General features: G+C 46.0%; 1 protein-coding gene and 1 non-coding gene across 6 annotated transcripts in view; both read left to right on the top strand.

Moving 5' to 3' along the window:
- The first annotated feature begins 4,094 nt into the window (after positions 1–4,094).
- Positions 4,095–20,406, top strand: part of LOC120381431 (zinc finger protein 135-like) — an 83,902-nt gene continuing 67,590 nt past the window's right edge. The window contains exon 1 of one of the 5 annotated variants that reach the window (XM_039499627.1): positions 4,095–4,667. In XM_039499627.1, coding sequence (XP_039355561.1) covers positions 4,148–4,667 — 520 coding nt within the window. In that variant the 5' untranslated portion in view covers positions 4,095–4,147. Of the gene's footprint in view, positions 4,817–20,406 lie in introns of all 5 variants that reach the window. The other 4 variants (XM_039499626.1, XM_039499624.1, XM_039499625.1 and 1 more) reach the window with 4 other exon arrangements.
- On the top strand, positions 17,899–17,972 carry TRNAT-AGU. Its single transcript has one exon. It is a non-coding gene; the product is annotated as a tRNA-Thr (tRNA).

Genomic DNA, 20,406 nt, shown 5'->3' with positions numbered 1-20,406 from the left:
CATGGCTATCTCTAAACAACGTCTGTCCAAGTGGATCTCTGACTGCATCAGATCCTGTTACCATGTGCAAAATCTTCAACCGCCCAAAGACATTAGAACTCATTTCACTCGAGCCATGTCGACATCCTTTGCCTTCCTACACAATGTTCCCATTCCTGACATCTGCAAAGCGGCTATGGGGTCATCTGAACGCAAGTTTGCAAAATGCTACGCTCTCACACAAGACACCACGGCAGACACCATAGTAGACCATACAGTACTGTCTACAGTACTCACTGCCGCATCTCCAAAGTCCCACCAACCATAGTGGGTACTGCTACACATTCACCTAGAGTGGAGCATCCACAGGGACAGCACTCGAAGAAGAGAAAGTTACTCACCTTGCAGTAACTGAGGTTCTTCGAGATGTGTGTCCCTTTGGGTGCTGCACTTCCCGCCCTCCTCCCCTCTATTTTGGAGTACTACTATGATTCTCCACGGTAGAGAAGGAACTGAGGAGGGTGTAGGGCGCGCACACTCAGGAAGATTCCAACGAGACGGGAGATACCAACTGAGTACGTGCATCCCAACCAGGCACTGCTACCGAAAATCTCTGATCAACGGCGCCGGGACGCACCATCACCTAGAGTGGAGCACCCACAGGGACACACATCTCGAAGAACCTCAGTTACTGCAAGGCAAGTAACTTTCTCTTCAGGACCAGACTTCAAAGAGAAACGGCTGCGCTTCAGTTCATCTGCAAATTTGACACCATCAGCTCAGGATTAAACAAAGACTGTGAATGGCTCGCCAACTACAAAACCAGTTTCTCCTCCCTTGGTGTTCACACCTCCACTGCTATAAGAGAGCCTCATCCTCCCTGATTGAACTAACCTTGTTATCTCTAGCCTGCTTCTTGCTTGCAAATATAAACCTGCCCCTGGAAATATCCACTACATGCATCTGATGAAGGGGGTATTCATAGAATCATAGAATTCAAGATCAGAAGGGACCATTATGATCATCTAGTCTGACCTCCCGCAAGATGCAGGCCACAAAAGCTGACCCACCCACTCCTGAAATAATTCGCTCCCTTGACTCAGCTGTTGAAGTCCCCAAATCCTGATTTAAAGACTTCAAGTAGCAGATAATCCACCAGCAAGTGACCCCTGCCCCATGCTGCGGAGGAAGGCGAAAAACCTCCAGGGCCACTGCCAATCTACCCTGGAGGAAAATTCCTTCCCGACCCCAAATATGGCGATCAGCTGAACCCCGAGCATGTGGGCAAGACTCTCCAGCCAGACACTCAGGAAAAAGACTTTCAATATCCCAACATTGACCATGAAAGCTCATGCTCCAATATGTCTGTTAGTCTATAACGTGCCACAGGACTCTTTGCAGCTCTTACAGATCCAGACTAACACGGCTACCCCTCTGATACAAGGGTGGTGAAGCACTGGAATGGGTTCTGTAGGGAGGTGGTGGAATGTCCATCCTTAGGGGTTTTTAAGGCCCAGCTTGACAACCCTGGTAAGGATGATTTAGTTGATGTTGGACTAGATGACCTCCTGAAGTCTTTTCCAACCCTTAAAAAAAGACAGTCTTCGCCCATTCCATGATGGCGCATGGTTCTTGAAAGGTCTGGAGTACCTCTTCCCTCATGTCTGGGACCTGGTCTCCCCTTGAGACCTGAATCGTGTGCTGTCAAAGCTCATGTGTCCCCGCTTTGAACTCTTTGCTTCCTGCTCCCTCCTGCTTCTCTCCTGGAAAGTCTCCTTTTTGGTCACTATATCTTTGGCCCACAGGGTGTCTGACATCAGGGCACTCACATCAGAGCTGCCTTATACAGTTTTCTATAAGGACAAGGTCCAGCTGCGTCTGCACCCGGCTTTTTGCCCAAGCTCGTCTCCCAGTTTCATACTGGTCAAGACATATACTGACTGGTTTTTTGTCCAAAGCCTCATGCGATGGATGAGAAACGCAGGCTCCATACCCTGGACGTCAGATGGGCGCTGGACTTCTACATAGATGGAATGAAGCTGTTCTGAAAGTCAACGCAGTTGTTTGTTACTGTCGCAGACAGGATGAAGGGTTGCCCAGTGTCTGCCCAGGGAATCTCGTCTTGGATCATGGCCTGCATCCGCTACTCTGATGAACTGGCGAAGGTGCCCCTGTCGACTAAAATGATGGCTCACTCCACTAGGGTGCAGGCATCAGCAGCCTTCTTGGCGCAGGTGCCTATCCAAGAAATCTGTCTGGCTGCAACCTGGTGAGATAATGAGATGTTAATTAGGGTTAGTTTCCAAGCAAGTATATTCTGAAGCTCTTCACACCAGTCGGGCTTATCTCGATACACCAATAGAGTCTGTTCCCCAGTGTTCCATTCCCAGCTCTGACGCCGCAGAGCATTTACCCCGTAACCCTCTTCCCAGCTCTGATGCTGCAGAACTTTGCCTGTGTCCCTGTTCCCGTTCCCTATTCCCATTCCCCCCGTTAACAAACATTCCAATTTCCCTTCCCCCCTGTTCAACACCAGTTTATATAATAATATTCTCAGCTATACCTTAACCAATCATTTTACTGAAATTTAACTAACCAATCCTAATATGTTGTAACATAATTCCCTAACCAATTATATCCCACTACCCTAATTAACTTATACCTAGCAAAATTAACTATACATCAGACAGAAACAGTTAGAGAACCAGACAGGTTAACAATAGAAAAGTGGGGGACATAAAGATAAAACAATACAGAAATGAGGGTTTCACAACTACAACCATTGAGAAGTGATTTCTTGCCAGACAGAAACTATCAAACTTTTCTTTAACCATCTTCAGATGTGTTTCTTTATCTGGTGGTGATGGGCACTATCAGGACAGGATCATCTTCCTGCCAACCCAGTACCACCGTATTTCAGTGTGACTGGTTTGGGATGTGAGGATGTGACCCTTCGCTTCCCAGTTTATGGCTGTCCCTGCTGCTTAGCCAAAGGCCTTAGCCTAAGAACAAGGCCTCGGACTATCCTGGTGAGGGAAGGCCCAGACACAGGCACACTGTGATTTTGATTATTTCTTTTTATACCCCGGTAACTAGCTAAGTCATAAAAATACACCTAAGTTCTTAAAGTATAGGCTTTACAGCCAAGGAAGCTGGTCTTTGGATGTTAATGACTAAAAATGAGCTGGGGGTAAAACCATGGAATATTCTTTGTGACAAGTATCTGACAAATTCCACTGACCTCCCTTGTTTTCTTTGCTTTGAGCAGGGTTTCCAGTTTCCAAACCTGATGTGATCTCACAGCTGGAACGAGGGGAAGAACCGTGGGTCCCAGACCTCCAGGGCTCTGAGAAAGAAGTGCTTCCAAGAGCTGCCTGCACAGGTGAGGAATTGGTTAAACCAGGGGTCGGCAACCTTTCAGAAGTGCTGTGCCGAGTCTTCATTTATTCACTCTAATTTAAGGTTTTGCGTGCCAGTAATACATTTTAACGTTTTTAGAAGGTCTCTTTCTATAAGTCTATAATATAGAACTAAACTATGTTGTATGTAAAGTAAATAAGGTTTTTAAAATGTTTAAGAAGCTTCATTTAAAATGAAATTAAAATGCAAAGCCCCCAGGATTGGTGTCCAAGACCCAGGCAGTGTGAGTGCCACTGAAACTCAGCGCTCACGCCTGCCATAGGTTGCCTACCCCTGGGTTAAACCAACTCAAAAACTGTCTGTGAATACAAGAAACATTTGGGATGCTCTACAAAGACCTTGTGAGCTCTCCAAGTTCAGGATTGTTCCCTGCAGATGTGGAATCATTATGGCAGATGTCACTCATGGCTTCCCTCCTATTCTGACTGACAACTGGCAGCAGGTCCCTCCCTGATCTCACTTTCCTCTGAATGTTCTGGGGAGATGCAGACCAAAACTGATCCCTTCCGCTGTCTTCTGGGGAAGGGTTTGGGGAAAATCAGCTCCTGATAGGTTTGATCTCTCCCACACATATTTTGGATTGTCCATCCCTTTTACCATTACTCTCTCTGAGATTTTCTTTCTTTCCGGTGCAGGTAGTGATCTATGTCTGGATTCTCTCTGTCTCCCATCAGGTGATGGGATGGTGAGTGAGAATGAGGAGGAGAAACTCTGGCAGGAAGATGCTGAGCAAGTAGAACCACATGGGATGTTATCAGGAAGATCCAAAGGGAATGTTTCTGGGATTTGTGCACTCCCAGAAAAAGCAAAAGCCTTTGAGACTCCGCAGATGCCAGAGGAAAACTTGAGTAGCCACTCAGACCTTATTACTTGTGAGAGCATCAACGTGGAAGAGACACAGTACACATGCCATGAGTGTGGGAAAGGCTTAAGTGGGCGCTCAGACCTTTTCACACATCAGAGACTCCACAGCGGAGAGAGACCGTACATGTGTTCTGAGTGTGGGAAAAGCTTCAATCAGAGCTATACCCTTATCAGACATTGGAGAACCCACACTGGAGAGAAACCCTACACGTGCTCTGAGTGTGGGAAAAGCTTCAATCAGAGCTCAACCCTTATCAGACATAAGAAAATCCACACAGGTGAGAAACCTTATGGATGCTCTGAGTGTGGGAAACGCTTCAATGATAGTTTAGCCCTCATCTCACATCAGAAAATCCACACAGGAGAGATGCCCTATACATGCTCTGAGTGTGGGAAAAGTTTCAGTAATAGCTCTGACCTCATCAAACATCGTAGAATCCACACAGGAGAGAGACCCTACATGTGTTCTGAGTGCGGGAAAAGCTTCAATCAGAGCTCAATCCTTGTTAGACATCAGAAAATCCACATGAGAGAGAACTGGAACAAATGCCTTGTCTAGGGCAGGCCAAAAAAATCATATTTGCTAATTCCCACATAGTGATCTTTGTACAATTTTCACCATGGTCTCTTGGCTCCCCCAGATGAGTTGCCTGCTTCTGCCTTTTGCAGCTCACCCTTCTTCGGGGTCAGTTCTGTGATCTTTTCTGTCAGCTGCTTTCCTTTCAGTCGAAGGAGTGTGTGTCCCTCCTGCCAGGAATGTTCATCAGCTCCAGGTGGGAGAGAGGTTTGATCCCAACAAGCTACACTGAGGCAAAAACTACCTGTGCCTGACATCCACAAGGGCTGTACATGGTGTTGGCTGCTCAAGTTAGTGATCTTGGGATAAAAAGACAATTATAGTTGTAGAGCAGAAGCAGCCCAGATGCAGTGGCTGGCATTAGCTCCCCCCTTGACCTGACCTAAACTCCATCACTTTTCCTAGTCTAAACAAACCCTGAGCATCACGGTTATACTGTTCCCCCATTTCACAGCAATTCTTAGTCATCGAGTTCCCCCTTCAGCAACAAATTGTTTCATTCCCAGTTGCTCTGATGTTGCTTCAGGTTGTGCTGGAGAGCAGATATTTTTACTTCCTTTTTCCTCACTTAAAATATATTGAACTATAACAAAGAGCAGGAACAGGGCAGGGATAGGGGAAAATGTCATTTCACCCTCTGGAACAACAGAAGAAGATGGGGTAAATCAGAGGGATTCCCTTATTCCCCGTCACCATCCCAATCCCCCTGTTGTGCAGTTGGTTAGGTCAATATTTTTTCTCAAGGGCTGGGAAGACTCCCAAAGCAGTTGTGGCCCAGGCCGTGCAGGAGGTCGCTCCTGAAGAGATCTCCTTCCTAATCAGGTTTTCTATTATTTGGGAAATGCAATTCCTATCTAGGTAGAGATCAGAAAAATGGAAGTGACATTTCTCTTCAGCTCACCCCTGGGAGATGCTGCTGCAAATGTGTAGAAAATGAAATCCATGTTGAATGTGATATAGCTGCAGAAAGAAACCTATTTTTAATAGATACCGGACATTTGGTGTTTTACAGGGATTCTAAGCCGCACCTGAATTTAGTCCCTAATTTAATCTGTGCCACCAGATTAAAGAAATAAAAGGACATTTTGGGGGAGTTATACCTCACTATTGTTACTGATCTGTTGTGTGGTTGGTGAAGAATTCTACGTCAGAGAAGTGTAAAATTACTCCAAGGAAGATCAAAGATTTGACAAGAACTCAGGTAGAAATTGCAGGTGGTAGTGGTTGATTTTCACCCTGGAGATGGTGACCCGTGGCCCAGGTAAACTATTTTTAGAACACTACTCATTAGTTAAGTGGCATTGATCACGCTCCTAAAGGATGCCATGATTAAATTGGGCACAACTGTCTTTTTCAGCTGATTCCTTCAGAGCCATTCCATGCCTATGGGTCCCAATCTGGCTGCCTTGTTGGACAAGAAGCACTTCCCTGCTGGGCAAATGATTTGTAGCTAATGAGGGAATGTATCCAAGCCCAAGTTCATACTGCAGGATATATGAATACTGCGTCCAGCGTCTGTGGTTTGGTCTCTTAGTTTACTCTTGAATCTAATGCATTTGTATCACTTCTCCACTTCCTGCTACTCTGAAAGATTAGAAAGTGTGAAAATAGAGCACAGGTGTTTTTTCTCATGATACAACCTTCCCACATAGTGTGAGACCCCTTCCACCCACACTTACGGGAGAAGCCCCAGGAAGAAATGAACTCACAGAAATGGTAGGCTCCTTGGTTATTGTAGAATGTGACTTCACACAGAGCTCACTGGGTGGAAATGGGAATTAAGAGAAAACTGCCCTTTCAGTTTATATTTTGTAATCTTTGAATAAGTTGTTTCCAGCGACAGTGAAATCAAACATGAAGTTAATTAGTGTAAGAGGCTGATTCTGTGATAACTTTCAGTGTTACACTATGATTCGGGTTTTCTTCTAGTTCTCTCCCTGCCCCCTCCTACTATATCGGAAATGGTGGTTAATCCTGAAATTAAAACCTCACTCCAAAGGAATTAGAGTGGGGGAATATGTGAAAGAAATAGCCTGTATGAGAAGAGAGACCCAGTATGGACTGTAATTATTTCTGTTTAAAATGGAATTTATTTTGATAAATTTTAAAATCTTCTGTTAAGAGGAAAATTACTTGAGACAAGATGTGTAACCTTTTACCCATTCCCCACAGTGCTGGTGTGTTTTTGTTTGTTTGTTTGTCTCTCCTCCAGTTGTTGTTTTTTAATAAAAGAATAGTTTTGGTTTGAAAGCAATCTTTATTCCATTAGTTGAAAGCAAACAGATCCCTACGAAGCAACAGGCAATTTTCTTATACCTTCATAGTGCATTGTCTGCACCAATCCCCTCCTAGCATCACAAACACTGCACTTCTGTACATAGCAACAAATATTAATAGCTTTCAGCTTCAAATTGCTGCCTCAAGGTATCCCTGATCCTCCAGGTGCTAAGCCTCAGTGGTTCAGCCCTGAGTGAAGCTTTCACCCTTCCTCATGGTGCTTAAAATAGAATCATAGACTTTAAGGTCGACAGGGACCATTATGATCATCTAGTTTGATCTCCTGCACAATGCAAGCCACAGAATCTCACCCACCCACTCATGTATCAGACCTTTGTCTGAACCATTAAAGTCCTCAAATCATGGTTTAAAGACTTCAAGATGCAGAGAATCAGCTAAACCCTGAGCATGTGGGCAAGACTCACCAGCCAGACTCCCAGGAAAGAATTCTCTGTAGTAACTCCAATCCCACCCCATCTAACATCCCATCACAGGCCATTGGGCATATTTACTGCTAATAGTCAAAGACCAATTAATTGTCAGAAATTATCCTATTTATCCTATTAAACCATCCCCTCCATAAAGTTATCAAGCTTAGTCTTGAAGCCAGATGTCTCTTTTGCCCCCACTACTCCCCTTGGAAGGCTGTTCCAGAACTTCACTCCTCTGATGGTTAGAAACCTTCATCTAATTTCAAGTCTAAACTTCCTGATGGCCAGTTTATATCCATTTGTTCTTGTGTCCACATTGGTACTGAGCTTAAATAATTCCTCTCTCTCCCTGGTATTTATTCCTCTGATATATTTATAGAGAGCAAATGTATCTCCGCTCAGGCTTCTTTTTGTTAGGCTAAACAAGCCAAGCTCTTTGAGTCTCCTTTCATAAGACAAGTTTTCCATGCCCCGGATCATCCTAGTAGCCCTTCTCTGTCTCTGTTCCAGTTTGAATTCATTCTTCTTAAACGTGGGAGACCAGAACTGCACACAGTATTCCAGATGAGGTCTCACCAGTGCCTTGTAGAACGGTACTAACACCTCCTTATCTCTACTGGAAATACCTCGCCTGATGCATCCCAAGACCATATTAGCTTTTTTCACGGCCATATCACATTGGCGGCTCATAGTCTTCCTGTTATCAACCAATACTCTGAGGTCCTTCTCCTCCTCTGTTACTTCCAACTGACGCATCCCCAACTTATAACAATAATTCTTGTTATTAATCCCTAAGTGCATGACCCTACACTTTTCGCTATTAAATTTCATCCTATTACTATTACTCCAGTTTACAAGGTCATCCAGATCTTCCTGTATGATATCCCAGTTCTTCTCTGTATTGGCAATACCTCCCAGCTTTGTGTCATCCGCAAACTTTATTAGCACATTCCCACTTTTTGTGCCAAGGTCAGTAATAAAAAGATTAAATAAGACTATGGCTACACTTGCAAATTTGCAGCGCTGCAGCAGGGTGTGAAAAAACACCCCCTGCAGCGCTGCAAATTGCAGCGCTACAAAGCGCCAGTGTAGTCAAAGCCCCAGCGCTGGGAGCCGCGCTCCCAGCGCTGTCCGTTATTCCCCACAGGGAGGTGGAGTACGGACAGCGCTGGGAGAGCTCTCTCCCAGCGCTGGGGCTTTGACTACACTTAGCGCTTTGTAGCGCTGCCACGGCAGCGCTTTGAAGCGCTAATGTAGCCATAGCCTAAGATTGGTCCCAAAACCGATCCCTGAGGAACTCCGCTAGTAACCTCCCTCCAGCCTGACAGTTCACCTTTCAGTACGACCTGCTGTAGTTTCCCCTTTAACCAGTTCCTTATACACCTTTCCATTTTCATATTTATCCCCATCTTTTCCAATTTAGCTAATTCCCCATGTGGAACCGTATTAAATGCCTTACTGAAATTGAGGTAAATTAGATCCACTGCATTTCCTTTGTCTAAAAAAAATCTGTTACCTTCTCAAAGAAGGAGATCAGGTTGGTTTGGTACGATCTACCTTTTGTAAAACCATGTTGTACATGTTCCCTTCACAAATAAATGGCCAAAAGCACACTCAACAGTCATTCTGCACTGGCTCAGCCTGTGCTTGAACCGCTCCTTGCTGCTGTCAAGGTCCCCCATGTATGGCTTCATAAGCCATGGCATTAAGGGGTAGGCAGGGTCTCAGGATCACAATGGGCATTTTGACTTTCCCTACAGTGATCTTCTGCTCCAGGAAGAATGTCCCTGCTTCCAGCTTCCTGAACAGGCCAGTGTTCTGAAAGATGTGTGTGTCATGCACCTTACCGGGCCATCCTGCATTAATGTCCGTGAAATGCCCACGGTGATCCACAAGTGCCTGGAGAACCATAGAGAAGTACCCCTTCTGATTAATGTACGCCGTGACTAGGTGGCATGTGCCAGAATTGGAATATGCGTGCCATCTACCACACCGCTGCAATTAGGTAAGCCCATTTGTGCAAAGCCATCCACAATGTCACACACGTTGCCAAGAGGCACAGTCTTTTGGAATAGGATGCAATTAATGGTCCTGCACACTTTTGTCAACACATGTTCAATGGTCGACTTTCCAACCTCAAACTGGTTAGCGACTGATTGGTAGCAGTCTGGAGTAGCCAGCTTCCACCGTGCAATTGTCACCCACTTCTCCAATAGCAGGGCAGCTCTCATTTTCGTGTCCTTGCACTGCAGGGTTGTGGCAAGCTCATCACAGAGTCCCATTAATGTGACTTTGCTCACCTGAAAGTTCTGCAGCGCTGCTTGTCATCCAAGATGTGCATGATGATGTGATCCCACCACTCAGTGCTTGTTTCCTGAGCCCAAAAGTAGCATTCCGCTGTGATCAGCACCTCCATGAATGACACAAGCAATCTCATGTGATAGCTACTACACATAGTGAGATCAATGTTGAACTCCTCTTGCCTTTGTAGTTTAAGGAATAACTCCACTGCCACTTGTGATCTGTTAATAAGAGCGAGCAGCATGTTGGTCAAAAGTGCGGGATCCATTCCTGCAGGGATTGCTGGGCTGCAAAGCAATGCATCATGGGGCATTGGGACCTGCCTTCCCACAAGTCTTAGCGGCAGAAGAGGAAGAGATGCACCGCTCGGAATACTGCTGCAAGTGCCGCAAGTGTGAACATGCAGCTGACAGTGTGAACGTACAATAGCCCTCCCAGAGCTTGCACCCTACATCCCCACCACTTGCCCCAGCCCAGAGCCTACACCTAAACTCCATCCTATAGCCCTTGCCCACTTCTGCATCCCCATTCCCTGTCCCAGCCCAGAGTCTGCACCAGCACCCGAACTCCATCGCAGAGCCTGCACCTCAGACCCCCTCCCCCACCCAAACTCCCTCCCAGTGCCTGCACCCCTCCTGCACCCCAATCCCTTGCCCCAGCCCAGGGTCTGCACCCTAGATGACCTTCCCTCACCCAAAGTCCCTCCCAGAGTCGTAGGCAGGTATGGAGTGGAAATTGGGGGGGTGGGGGGTGGGCTCTGAGCATTCTTACAAACCTGCTGCCCCTGAAATTTTTACAAACCTGCTGCCCCTGTTGTCCACTGCACTCTTTGGTTCTCTCCAGCTGCTTCCTCTCTAGAGACTTTTTTCTACCACATCTTTCCTCTTCTCTTCTGTGCTCTCTTTCCCTGCTCCCATTTGTTTTCTGTGGGACCTGTCCCCATGGTTCTGTGTTGTGCAATATCATGTTTAACTTTCCAAATCAGCTGGGGCCTGGAAAATATTTCCAGGTGGTTGTTCCCTATGTAGAGTGCAGTGATCTCTGGTGTGTCCTCCAGGGAACCAGTTCAAAAAAAGAGCCACAAGCTGGTCCCAGTGCATCCCCCATCTGCTGTGTGGAGAGAAAATAACCTCCAGCCCAAGGCCCAGCTGCAAACCCCTTGCTGAATTACAGGCTGTCGTGGAAGCCCACTGCACAATGCTGTGCCCACAAATTCGTATTCCCAGCCATAGGTATACTTCCATAGAATCTGAGTAAAAGACATGGGGAAGGAAGCACAAAGTTAAAACCTGTGATGCTTATGGCCCACTACATGCATTGGTCTCTCCACAGGAAGGGGATTTATAGGCCCCTCTGCCAGTTGGTGTCAGCAGCAGCAAGGGCTGGGTTCAATGTCTAGGAGAGGAGAGCAGCAGAGAGAGAGAGTCCCGAGAGAAGGGAAGCTGGAGGGAAGCACTAAGGAGAGGGATAGCGATAGCGATAGCTCAGTGGTTTGCGCATTGGCCTGCTAAACCCAGGGTGGTGAGTTCAATCCTTGAGGGGGCCATTTAGGGATCTGGGGCAACAATCTGTCTGGGGATTGGTCCTGCTTTGAGCAGGGGGTTGGATTAGATACCTTCTGAGGTCCCTTCCAACCCTGATATTCTATGATTCTAATGAGTGCAGAGTGCAAACCAACCAGCTGAGGGTCTCACAGGAGTCCTGAAATGACAGTAGCTGCAGGTCCCATGGTGTAATGGTTCAGCCCTCTGGACTCTGACTTCTGCCATGTGAGTTCAAATCCCAGCAGGACCTCCTGGTGCTGTGTTGGTTTGCTGTAAAGCCTTACAGCTCAATGTGCTTGATTTCCTTGTTCCTAGGTGCATCAGGGTGAATTTTTTCCTTCCTGCTGGGTCACTGATGCCCACTAGAGCTAGGGCTTTGGTCTGGCTGGTTCACCAGGCAGCTGCTATAGGTTGGGGCCCTAGAACTTAACAGTCTGGTGAGAGATTCCTGCAAGTTGACCTGATGGTTGTTTTTCTTGCTGCTTCACCTGATGCCCACAAGTTTGGTCCTTGTATCTGCAGCTGCCACACGCTTCCTCTTGCCCACATGGCACTTAAGGGGAGCAGTACCAGGGTCAGTCTTAATAGTCAGGGAAAGGCGGGAGGGAGAGAGAGTCCCAGGCTAGAGCCCCGCACACCTTTCCTCCTCTGGGCCCTAGAGCAGGGGCATCTGGTGCTGACAGCTCTAAGGGAAGGCTTAAATGCCACAGAGCAACGGAGGGCAGGGCAAGAGGAGGGGAGGGCCATGCTCATGCGTGAATTCAGAGAGTAGTTGATATCCACTCTGCATACATATTGATAGAAGTGAGCAGATACTATGTTGCTGAATATGATAAATTTGATAGACTATTAACAGACACATCTTTATATAAATGATACCCAGAAATGGTTGATCTCAATATCAACTGTCAATTTCCTTGTTTAAGGAGACATCCATAGAAATATCAATATTTGGCCTTATAGGAATGAGGCTTCCCTCTACTGCAAATAAAGGAGAAATGTTCTCGTGTTTTACATAAATTTTCACCTTACAGCTGACTTACATGTTTCTCACTGTCCTGAGTTCCGCGGGTATACGGAGAAGCTCTAAGAGATGGTTCCCCTTGGGATCACGTGTTACGTGGATCCAAAGGCTGGGGGAAGCCAGACCCAACCTGTAGCCAAGAATACCAATCCCTAGAAGCTCCCTCCTATAGAGGACTCAACTGAAGGGTGGTGAAGAAGCTGGATGTTAGGTAATTTTGGATGAGTGCTTAACGTGATGGATCCGAAATTCATTGGGGTGTCCCCACACTGGTGGAAATGCTGCTGACTATGAAACTTCATGTCTCTTTTGTTTTTAGTGCTGTAATATTAGTGGCCAAATATGCTACTCACAAACATCCTCTCTCATGCACACAAACACTTTTAAAGAAAATCCTTGCAAGTCGTCAAAAGTGCTTGCTGGATCTCACTGCTCTGTTTGATAGAATGAGAAGAACACTCATATCAAGACTTCAGATCAAGCTTTTGGTTCCAAGCTATAGACAGAGGGACTACGAAGCAGAAATGAATAGTAAGTGCCTTTAGTGCCCATGCTGATGTGCACAGACAAAGTGTGAAGGAATAGCTGCAAATGCTTTTGCTTCATGGGCAATGATGAACTAATTGACAACCTGAAAAATGTTGAATGTGTGTCACTGTTGGTGCATTGAATTACAGATATGTGAAATTGCTTCCTCTCTTGGATCGCAATTTCAAGGCTTATGAAGGCAGTTTGTTCTGCAAACTAAACCTGTGGAGTCAAGTATCAGAGGGGTAGCCGTGTTAGTCTGGTTCTGTAGAAGCAGCAAAGAATCCTGTGGCACCTTATAGACTAACAGACGTTTTGCAGCATGAGCTGTTAGTTCAATCAGGAGGATGAGGCCCTGTTCTAGCAGTTGAGTGAAAACCAAGGGAGGAGAAACTGGTTCTGTAGTTGGCAAGCCATTCACAGTCTTTGTTTAATCCTGAGCTGATGGTGTCAAATTTGCAGATGAACTGGAGCTCAGCAGTTTCTCTTTGAAGTCTGGTCCTGAAGTTTTTTTGCTGCAGGATGGCCACCTTAAGATCTGCTATTGTGTGGCCAGGGAGGTTGAAGTGTTCTCCTACAGGTTTTTGTATATTGCCATTCCTAATATCTGATTTGTGTCCATTTATCCTTTTCCTTAGAGACTGTCCAGTTTGGCCGATGTAGGGGCATTGCTGGCATATATTACATTGGTGGACGTGCAGGTGAATGAACCGGTGATGGTGTGGCTGATCTGGTTAGGTCCTGTGATGGTGTCGCTGGTGTAGATATGTGGGCAGAGTTGGCATCGAGGTTTGTTGCATGGGTTGGTTCCTGAGCTAGAGTTACTATGGTGCGGTGTGCAGTTACTGGTGAGAATATGCTTCAAGTTGGCAGGTTGTCTGTGGGCGAGGACTGGCCTGCCAAGAACCAGTTTCTCCTCCCTTGGTTTTCACTCAACTGCTAGAACAGGGCCTCATCCTCCCTGATTGAACTAACCTCGTTATCTCTAGCTTGCTTCTTGCTTGCCTAAATAAACCTGCTCATGCTGCAAAACGTCTGTTAGTCTATAAGGTGCCACAGGATTCTAAAACTGTGGATTTTGTCAAACTTAAAGAAGAAACATCAGAACTTATTGCAGCTGAGATAAAAAATGTTCTGAATATGTATGGAAGCAGATAATACAAAGACAAACTTTGGTGGTCGATACAGACATGGAAGAGAACATTTGCCACCGAAGTGAAGATGAGCTTATAAAAGGGAAGTGATAGGCCTTGGATGTCCTGCTCACATCGTGCACAAGTATACTGAATTACAGGGGATACTATCCTGGTAGACGTTTAGAGCATTCTAATTAACATTTTTTGATATTTTCATATATTCTCTGTTTGTGTGGAAATACTGCAAAGTTTTTATGAGTATGTGGGACAAGAATATTGAAATATACTGGGATACATATCTGTTGGAAGATTATTACAACAAAATGTAATATGGCCTGAAAATTCTTAGCATGCGTAGAGGACAACTTTCTAATTCATAAAGTTAAGGAAACAACCAGGGGGGTATCCATTTTGGATCTGGTTTTGATTAACAGAGGGAATCTGTTAATCAAATTGAGAATGTGAGGGTGGTGGGGAACTTGGGAGAGAAGTGATCATGATCTGATAGAATTCAAGATCCTGTGGAAAGGAGGATATGAGAACAGCAAAACAAGATCACTGGACTTCAGAGAGGCGGATTTCAACCAACTCAGAGAAATAGTAGGCAAAGTTATCTGCATATTTGATCAATATGCTCTCTATTCCTACATCAAGGTGATTAAGGAAAATGTTAACATCAGGCTGAGAAGAGAAGGTTAGACTAGATGACTTTTGTGGTCCCTTCTAATCCTATGATTCTATCATTCTATGACCACCTCTGCTCATGTTTTCCTATCTCTCTCTAGAAAACACACAAGACCACCATTGGTAATCCAATTAATATATTGTTAAGGGAAAGGCTTCTTTGCAGAGGAGCACTGGAAAAAAATCAAACCACAAGTCTGGAGTTGATGAAAAGGCTGCTGTGAGTAGCATTGGCAAGGCGGTTGCTTGGACTACAATTGCTGCAACACAAAAGCCTGTGCCACACGTCCTTGTGATTTGCTGGGGATGTCTGCTCACAGAGACCCTGATAGTGTAATCTCTGCAGGTCTTGCAGGAAATAGAGTTACGATCCTTTCACCTTCCTTTAATTGTCATAGATGAAAAATGAAACAGTTAGAAGAAAAGTCTCAGAGAGCAGCAATGTGGCTAATCTGGCCAAGGCCCTGTTAGTATATAGGCCTGTGTGTTAGCCTGAGATAGAATTTTGAGTTTGATTTTGGATACTCTTATATCCTTACTAATATGTGTGAACAAAGAACAAAGCCAGATGGGCTTGTTAGTATAATGGAAAAGTGAAGGGATAGAGCTAAAGTGTTACTAGTGGGAGTGTAATATACAAGCATACGCCGTAAAGCTGCCTGGCTCCTCTCTCAAACCAAGATAAAGCAACTAGTTGGGAGGGGCAAGAACGGGGATGGGGGGGGGAGGAATAAGACACTAAAAGCCAAAGAAAAGCCTGGCCTTGACCATTACACAATCTCACTTCTTACCCCTCCCATGGGATACAAAAGAGGTGGCACCGAGCCCCCAGACTCATGACCAGGGGCATGCACTGCAGGTATATTTGGGGCTGCTAAGAAAGAGGCGGGGTAAAGGGGACATGGATAAAGGCTCTGCGGTGTCAGGGCTGTGAACAGAACACTGGGAAACAGACTCTGCTGGCATGTGGAGCTGTGGATATTCTTGCTTGAAACTAACCCTGTCAAGGTTCCTTCCCCACTCTGAACCTTAGGATACAGATGTGGGGCCCTGCATGAGAACCCCTAAGCTTAATTACCAGCTTATATCTGGTTGCTGCCACCACCCAAATTGTTAATGAGTCATTTGGGACACTCTGTCTACCTCCCCGCCAGAATATCTCCCTCCCAAATACTATAAAACTCTTCCCTGGGTAGCCTTGAGAGATTCCTCCACCAATTCCCTGGTGAACACTGATCCAAACCCTTGGATCTTAAAACAAAGAGAAATTAACCGTTCTCCCTCCTTTCCCCCCAACCCGTTCCTGGTGGGTCCAGCTCCAACCCCCTTGGATCTTAAAACAAGGAAAAATCAATCAGGTTCTTAAAAAGAAGGCTTTTAATTAAAGAAAGAAAGGTAAAAATCATCTCTGTAAAATCAGGATGGAAAATAACTTTACAGGGTAATCAGATTCATAGAGCCCAGAGGAACCCCCTCTAGCCTTAGGTTCAAAGTTACAGCAAACAGAGATAAACTCTTTAGCAAAAGGAACATTTACAAGTTGAGAAAACAAAGATAAAACTAACACGCCTTGCCTGGTTGTTACTTACAAGTTTGAAATATGAGAGACTGGTTCAGAAAGATTTGGAGAGCCTGGATTGATGTCTGGTCCCTCTTAGTCCCAAGAGCAAACAACCCCGAAAACAAAGAGCTCACAAACACAAGCCTTCCCCCCACCAAGATTTGAAAGTATCTTGTTCCCTTATTGGTCCTTTGGGTCAGGTGTCAGCCAGGTTACCTGAGCTTCTCAACCCTTTACAGGGAAAAGGATTTTGGTGTGTCTGGCCAGTCTCTGGCCAGGAGGGATTTTATAGTATTGTACACAGGAGGGCTGTTACCTTTCCCTTTATAGTTATGACAAACCTCAATAAACATCACATTGCCTGCACTTCGGATTGCTGGTCTCTTGATTTCTGCCTGAGTGACAAGAACCAGGGGAGGGAGTGAAGGGAAAGCCCCCAAACAGACATCTGCTGAGTAAAGAGGCGATTCAGGATCAAGCACCCAGTGGTCCCTGGCTGAATGTGTCTCCTCTCCCCATGGCTTGGTTGATCTTTTCAGGAAATGGAGAAGCCTTTGCTTAGCTGTACATTGCTTGCAAAAGAAACAGGCCTTTTTGGTGACAAGTGTTGAAAGGAGCCACTAGACAAATGGGGAGACAAGAAAAATGTCCCCATAACTGAACTTCTGTGGATGTTGACGCCACAGCACAGAGTGCTAACCACTATATGACCACGGCTGGTGTCAGAAAAGTCTCTACCAAAGCGTCTTTCCACCAGCAGAGGCCTCTCTGTGCACAGAACTCCTGGTAGCTTGATGTCTGCAAGCAGTGGAGAACTCTATTGCGGCAGCTCTTTGTCTGTTTTGTGGTGAACATCTGTAGTGGCTGTTAATAGGCGTCTAGATAGTGATTTTTGGAAACAGCTGGCTGAAGAGCCTTCCTACTAACCAGGAGATCCTGGCTTGGCCTCTCAGTTCTTCCTTACTGAACCTAATGTCTCCGTTGGCTCCTTTTTTGTATCTCTTTTCATAAAAAGAAAAGATCTGTCAGCACAATCCTTCTACGTGCTTGTTCAAGACAGAGAAAGCCTTCCTTGCAGCTATGTCTTGGTGTAATGGAGCATGCCTCACCACTGCAGTGCCTCCTGCTGGCCATCCTGGGAATTATATGGGCTACTCCAACAAGCCATCTCCTGAGTGGGTCTCCCAATAGGTCCTTTCCTGATTGGTTGGGTTCTGCACAGCCTCTCCAAGGCTGCCTTATCTTTTCAACTGCCTGTGTGGGCACCTCACCACACTTGGAAAGTGGCAAATGAAGTCTGGAGCTGATGGAAAGGTTACCATGACTCAGAACTGAGCTGAGGTTACCGCAACTGATATGCAGAGCACTAACCACTAAAGGATCACAGTGACTGGTGGGAGAAGCACATGTTAGAAGCCCACTGTCAACTCAGCTATGGCTTTCTGTGCACAGAGAGGCAGACACCTCAAGGTCTGCAAGTCTTGAGGGAAATGGGGAACATCTGTACTTCGGAATTTGCAGGCGTTGTCCTGGACCATCAAGTAGAACAGTTGAAAGCAGTTTCTTGAGGCAGGCACCATGGCTTAGCTGGCTAAAGCACCTGTCTAGTAAACAGGAGATCCTGGGTTCAACTCCCAGTGGTGCCTTGGTCTCCTTATGGCTTTCAACTGTTCCACTTTCTAGGAAAAAGAAGAGACCTCTCCCTTGGCAATCCCAGTAATTGCTTACTAAGGAAAAGGCTTCTTTAGAGAGAAGCATTGAAAAAAATCAAATCACAAGCCTGGAGTTGATGAAAAGGCTGCTGTCACTGGCATTGGCAAAGTGGTTGCTTCAACTGCAACTGCTGCAACGCAAGAGCCTGTGCCACATCCTTGGGATTCGCTGGGCATCTCTATGCACAGAGATCCTTATAGGCAATACTCTTCTGACACCTTCCTTTTCATTCTCATTAATGAAAAATGGAGCAGTTGGGAGAAAAGTCCCAGAGAGTGGCACCGTGGCTAAGCTGGCCAAGGCACCTGCCAGGTAAAGTGGAGGTTAGGGATGCAGCATCCAGTGGTGCCTTGCCAAACGTGTCCACTCTTTGCACCTTTTGGTCAATCTTTTGAGGAAACAGAGAAGACTGCTCCTGCCTCTGCCTTGCAATGCAAATGCTTGCAAAAGAAACCGGTTGTTTTTTCTGACAAGTGTTTAGGTCAGGTCAAGGGGGAAGCTAATGCCAACCACTGAAATTGGGCTGCATCTGCACTACAACTATAATTGTCTTTTTACCCCAAGTTCACTAACTTGAGCAGCCAACGCCGTGTACAGCCCTAGTGGATGTCAGGCACAGGTAGTTTTTGCCTCAGTGTAGCTTCTTGGGATCTCGCTCCCACCTGCGGCTGATGAACATTCCTGGCAGGAGGGACACACACTCCTACGACTCAAAAGGAAAGGAGTCAATAGAAAAGATCACAGGACTGACCCCAAAGAAGGATGAGCTGCAAAAGGCAGAAGCAGGCAACTTATCTGGGGGAGCTGAGAGACTACAGAGAAGATGGTGCAAAGATCACTGTGTGCGAATTAGGAAATAGAATTTATATATATATATATATTTGGCCAGACCTAGTTAAGGCATTTATTACAGTTCTCTCTCAGATGGATTCTCTGATGTCTAATAAGGTTTGAGCTGTGATTGAAGCTTTTCCCACATTCAGAGCACGTGTAGGGCGTCTCCCCTGTGTGGATTCTCCGATGTCTGATAAGGTCCGCGTTCTGATTGAAGCTTTTCCCACACTCAGCGCATGTGTAGGGTGTGTCTCCTGTGTGGATTCTCCGATGTGTGATAAGGTTTGAGCTGTGATTGAAGCTTTTCCCACATTCAGAGCATGTGTAGGGCGTCTCTCCTGTATGGATTCTCCGATGTTTGATAAGGTCCGCGTTCTGATTGAAGCTTTTCCCACATTCAGAGCATGTGTAGGGCATCTCACCTGTGTGGATTCTACAATGTGTCATAAGGCTTGAGCTCTGACTGAAGCTTTTTCCGCACTCAGAGCATGTGTAGGGTGTCTCTCCCGTGTGGATTTTCTGATGTCTATTAAGGTTTGAGCGCTGATTGAAGCTTTTCCCGCACTCAGAGCACGTGTAGGGCGTCTCTCCTATGTGGATTCGCTGATGTGAGATGAGGGTTGAACGAGCAGTGAAGTGTTTCCCACACTCAGTGCATCCATAAGGTTTCTCACCTGTGTGGATTCTCTGATGTTTGAAAAGGTTTGAGCTCCAACTGAAGCGCTTCCCGCACTCAGTGCACGTGTAGGGTTTCTCTCCTGTGTGGATTCTACAATGTGTGATAAGGTCCGCGTTCTGATTGAAGCACTTCCCGCACTCAGTGCACGTGTAGGGTTTCTCTCCTTTGTGGATTCTCTGATGTGTGAAAAGGTCTGAGCTCCCATTGAAGCTTTTCCCACACTCATGGCATGTGTACTGTGTCTCTTCCATGTTGATGCTCTCACAAGTAATAAGGTCTGAGTGGCTACTCATGTTTTCCTCTGGTATGGGCTGAGTCTCACAGGCTCTCTCTTTTTCTGGGAGTGCACAACTCCCAGAAACATTCCCTTTGGATCTTCCTGATAATGTCCCAGGTGGTTCTACTTGCTCAACATCCTCCTGCCGGGGTTTCTCCTCCTCATTCTCACTCACCATCCCATCACCTGATGGGTGACAGAGAGAATCCAGACGTAGGTCACTCCCTGTGCCGGAGAGAAAGGAAATCTTAGAGACAGGAATGGTAAAAGCGATGAACAAACCAAAATATGTGTGGGAGAGATCAAACCTATCAGGAGCAGATTTTCCATTAACCCTTCCCCAGAGGAGAAAGGGATCAGTTTTGGTCCGCATTTCACCAGGACACTCAGGGGAAAGCGAGATCAGGGAGGGACGTGTTGCCAGTTGTCAGTCAGGATAGGTGGGAAGCCATGAGTGACATCTGCCATAATGATTCCACATCTGCAGGGAACAATCCTGAGCTTGAAGAGCTCACAAGGTCTTTGAAAAGCATCCCAAATGTTTCCTGTATTCACAGACAGTTTTTTAGTTGGTTTA

The sequence above is a fragment of the Mauremys reevesii genome, linkage group 14, assembly GCF_016161935.1.
Source record: "Mauremys reevesii isolate NIE-2019 linkage group 14, ASM1616193v1, whole genome shotgun sequence".
NCBI lineage: Eukaryota > Metazoa > Chordata > Testudines > Geoemydidae > Mauremys > Mauremys reevesii.
Note: the sequence above shows the minus strand (reverse complement) of the source record. Positions and strands in the feature narration are given on the sequence as shown.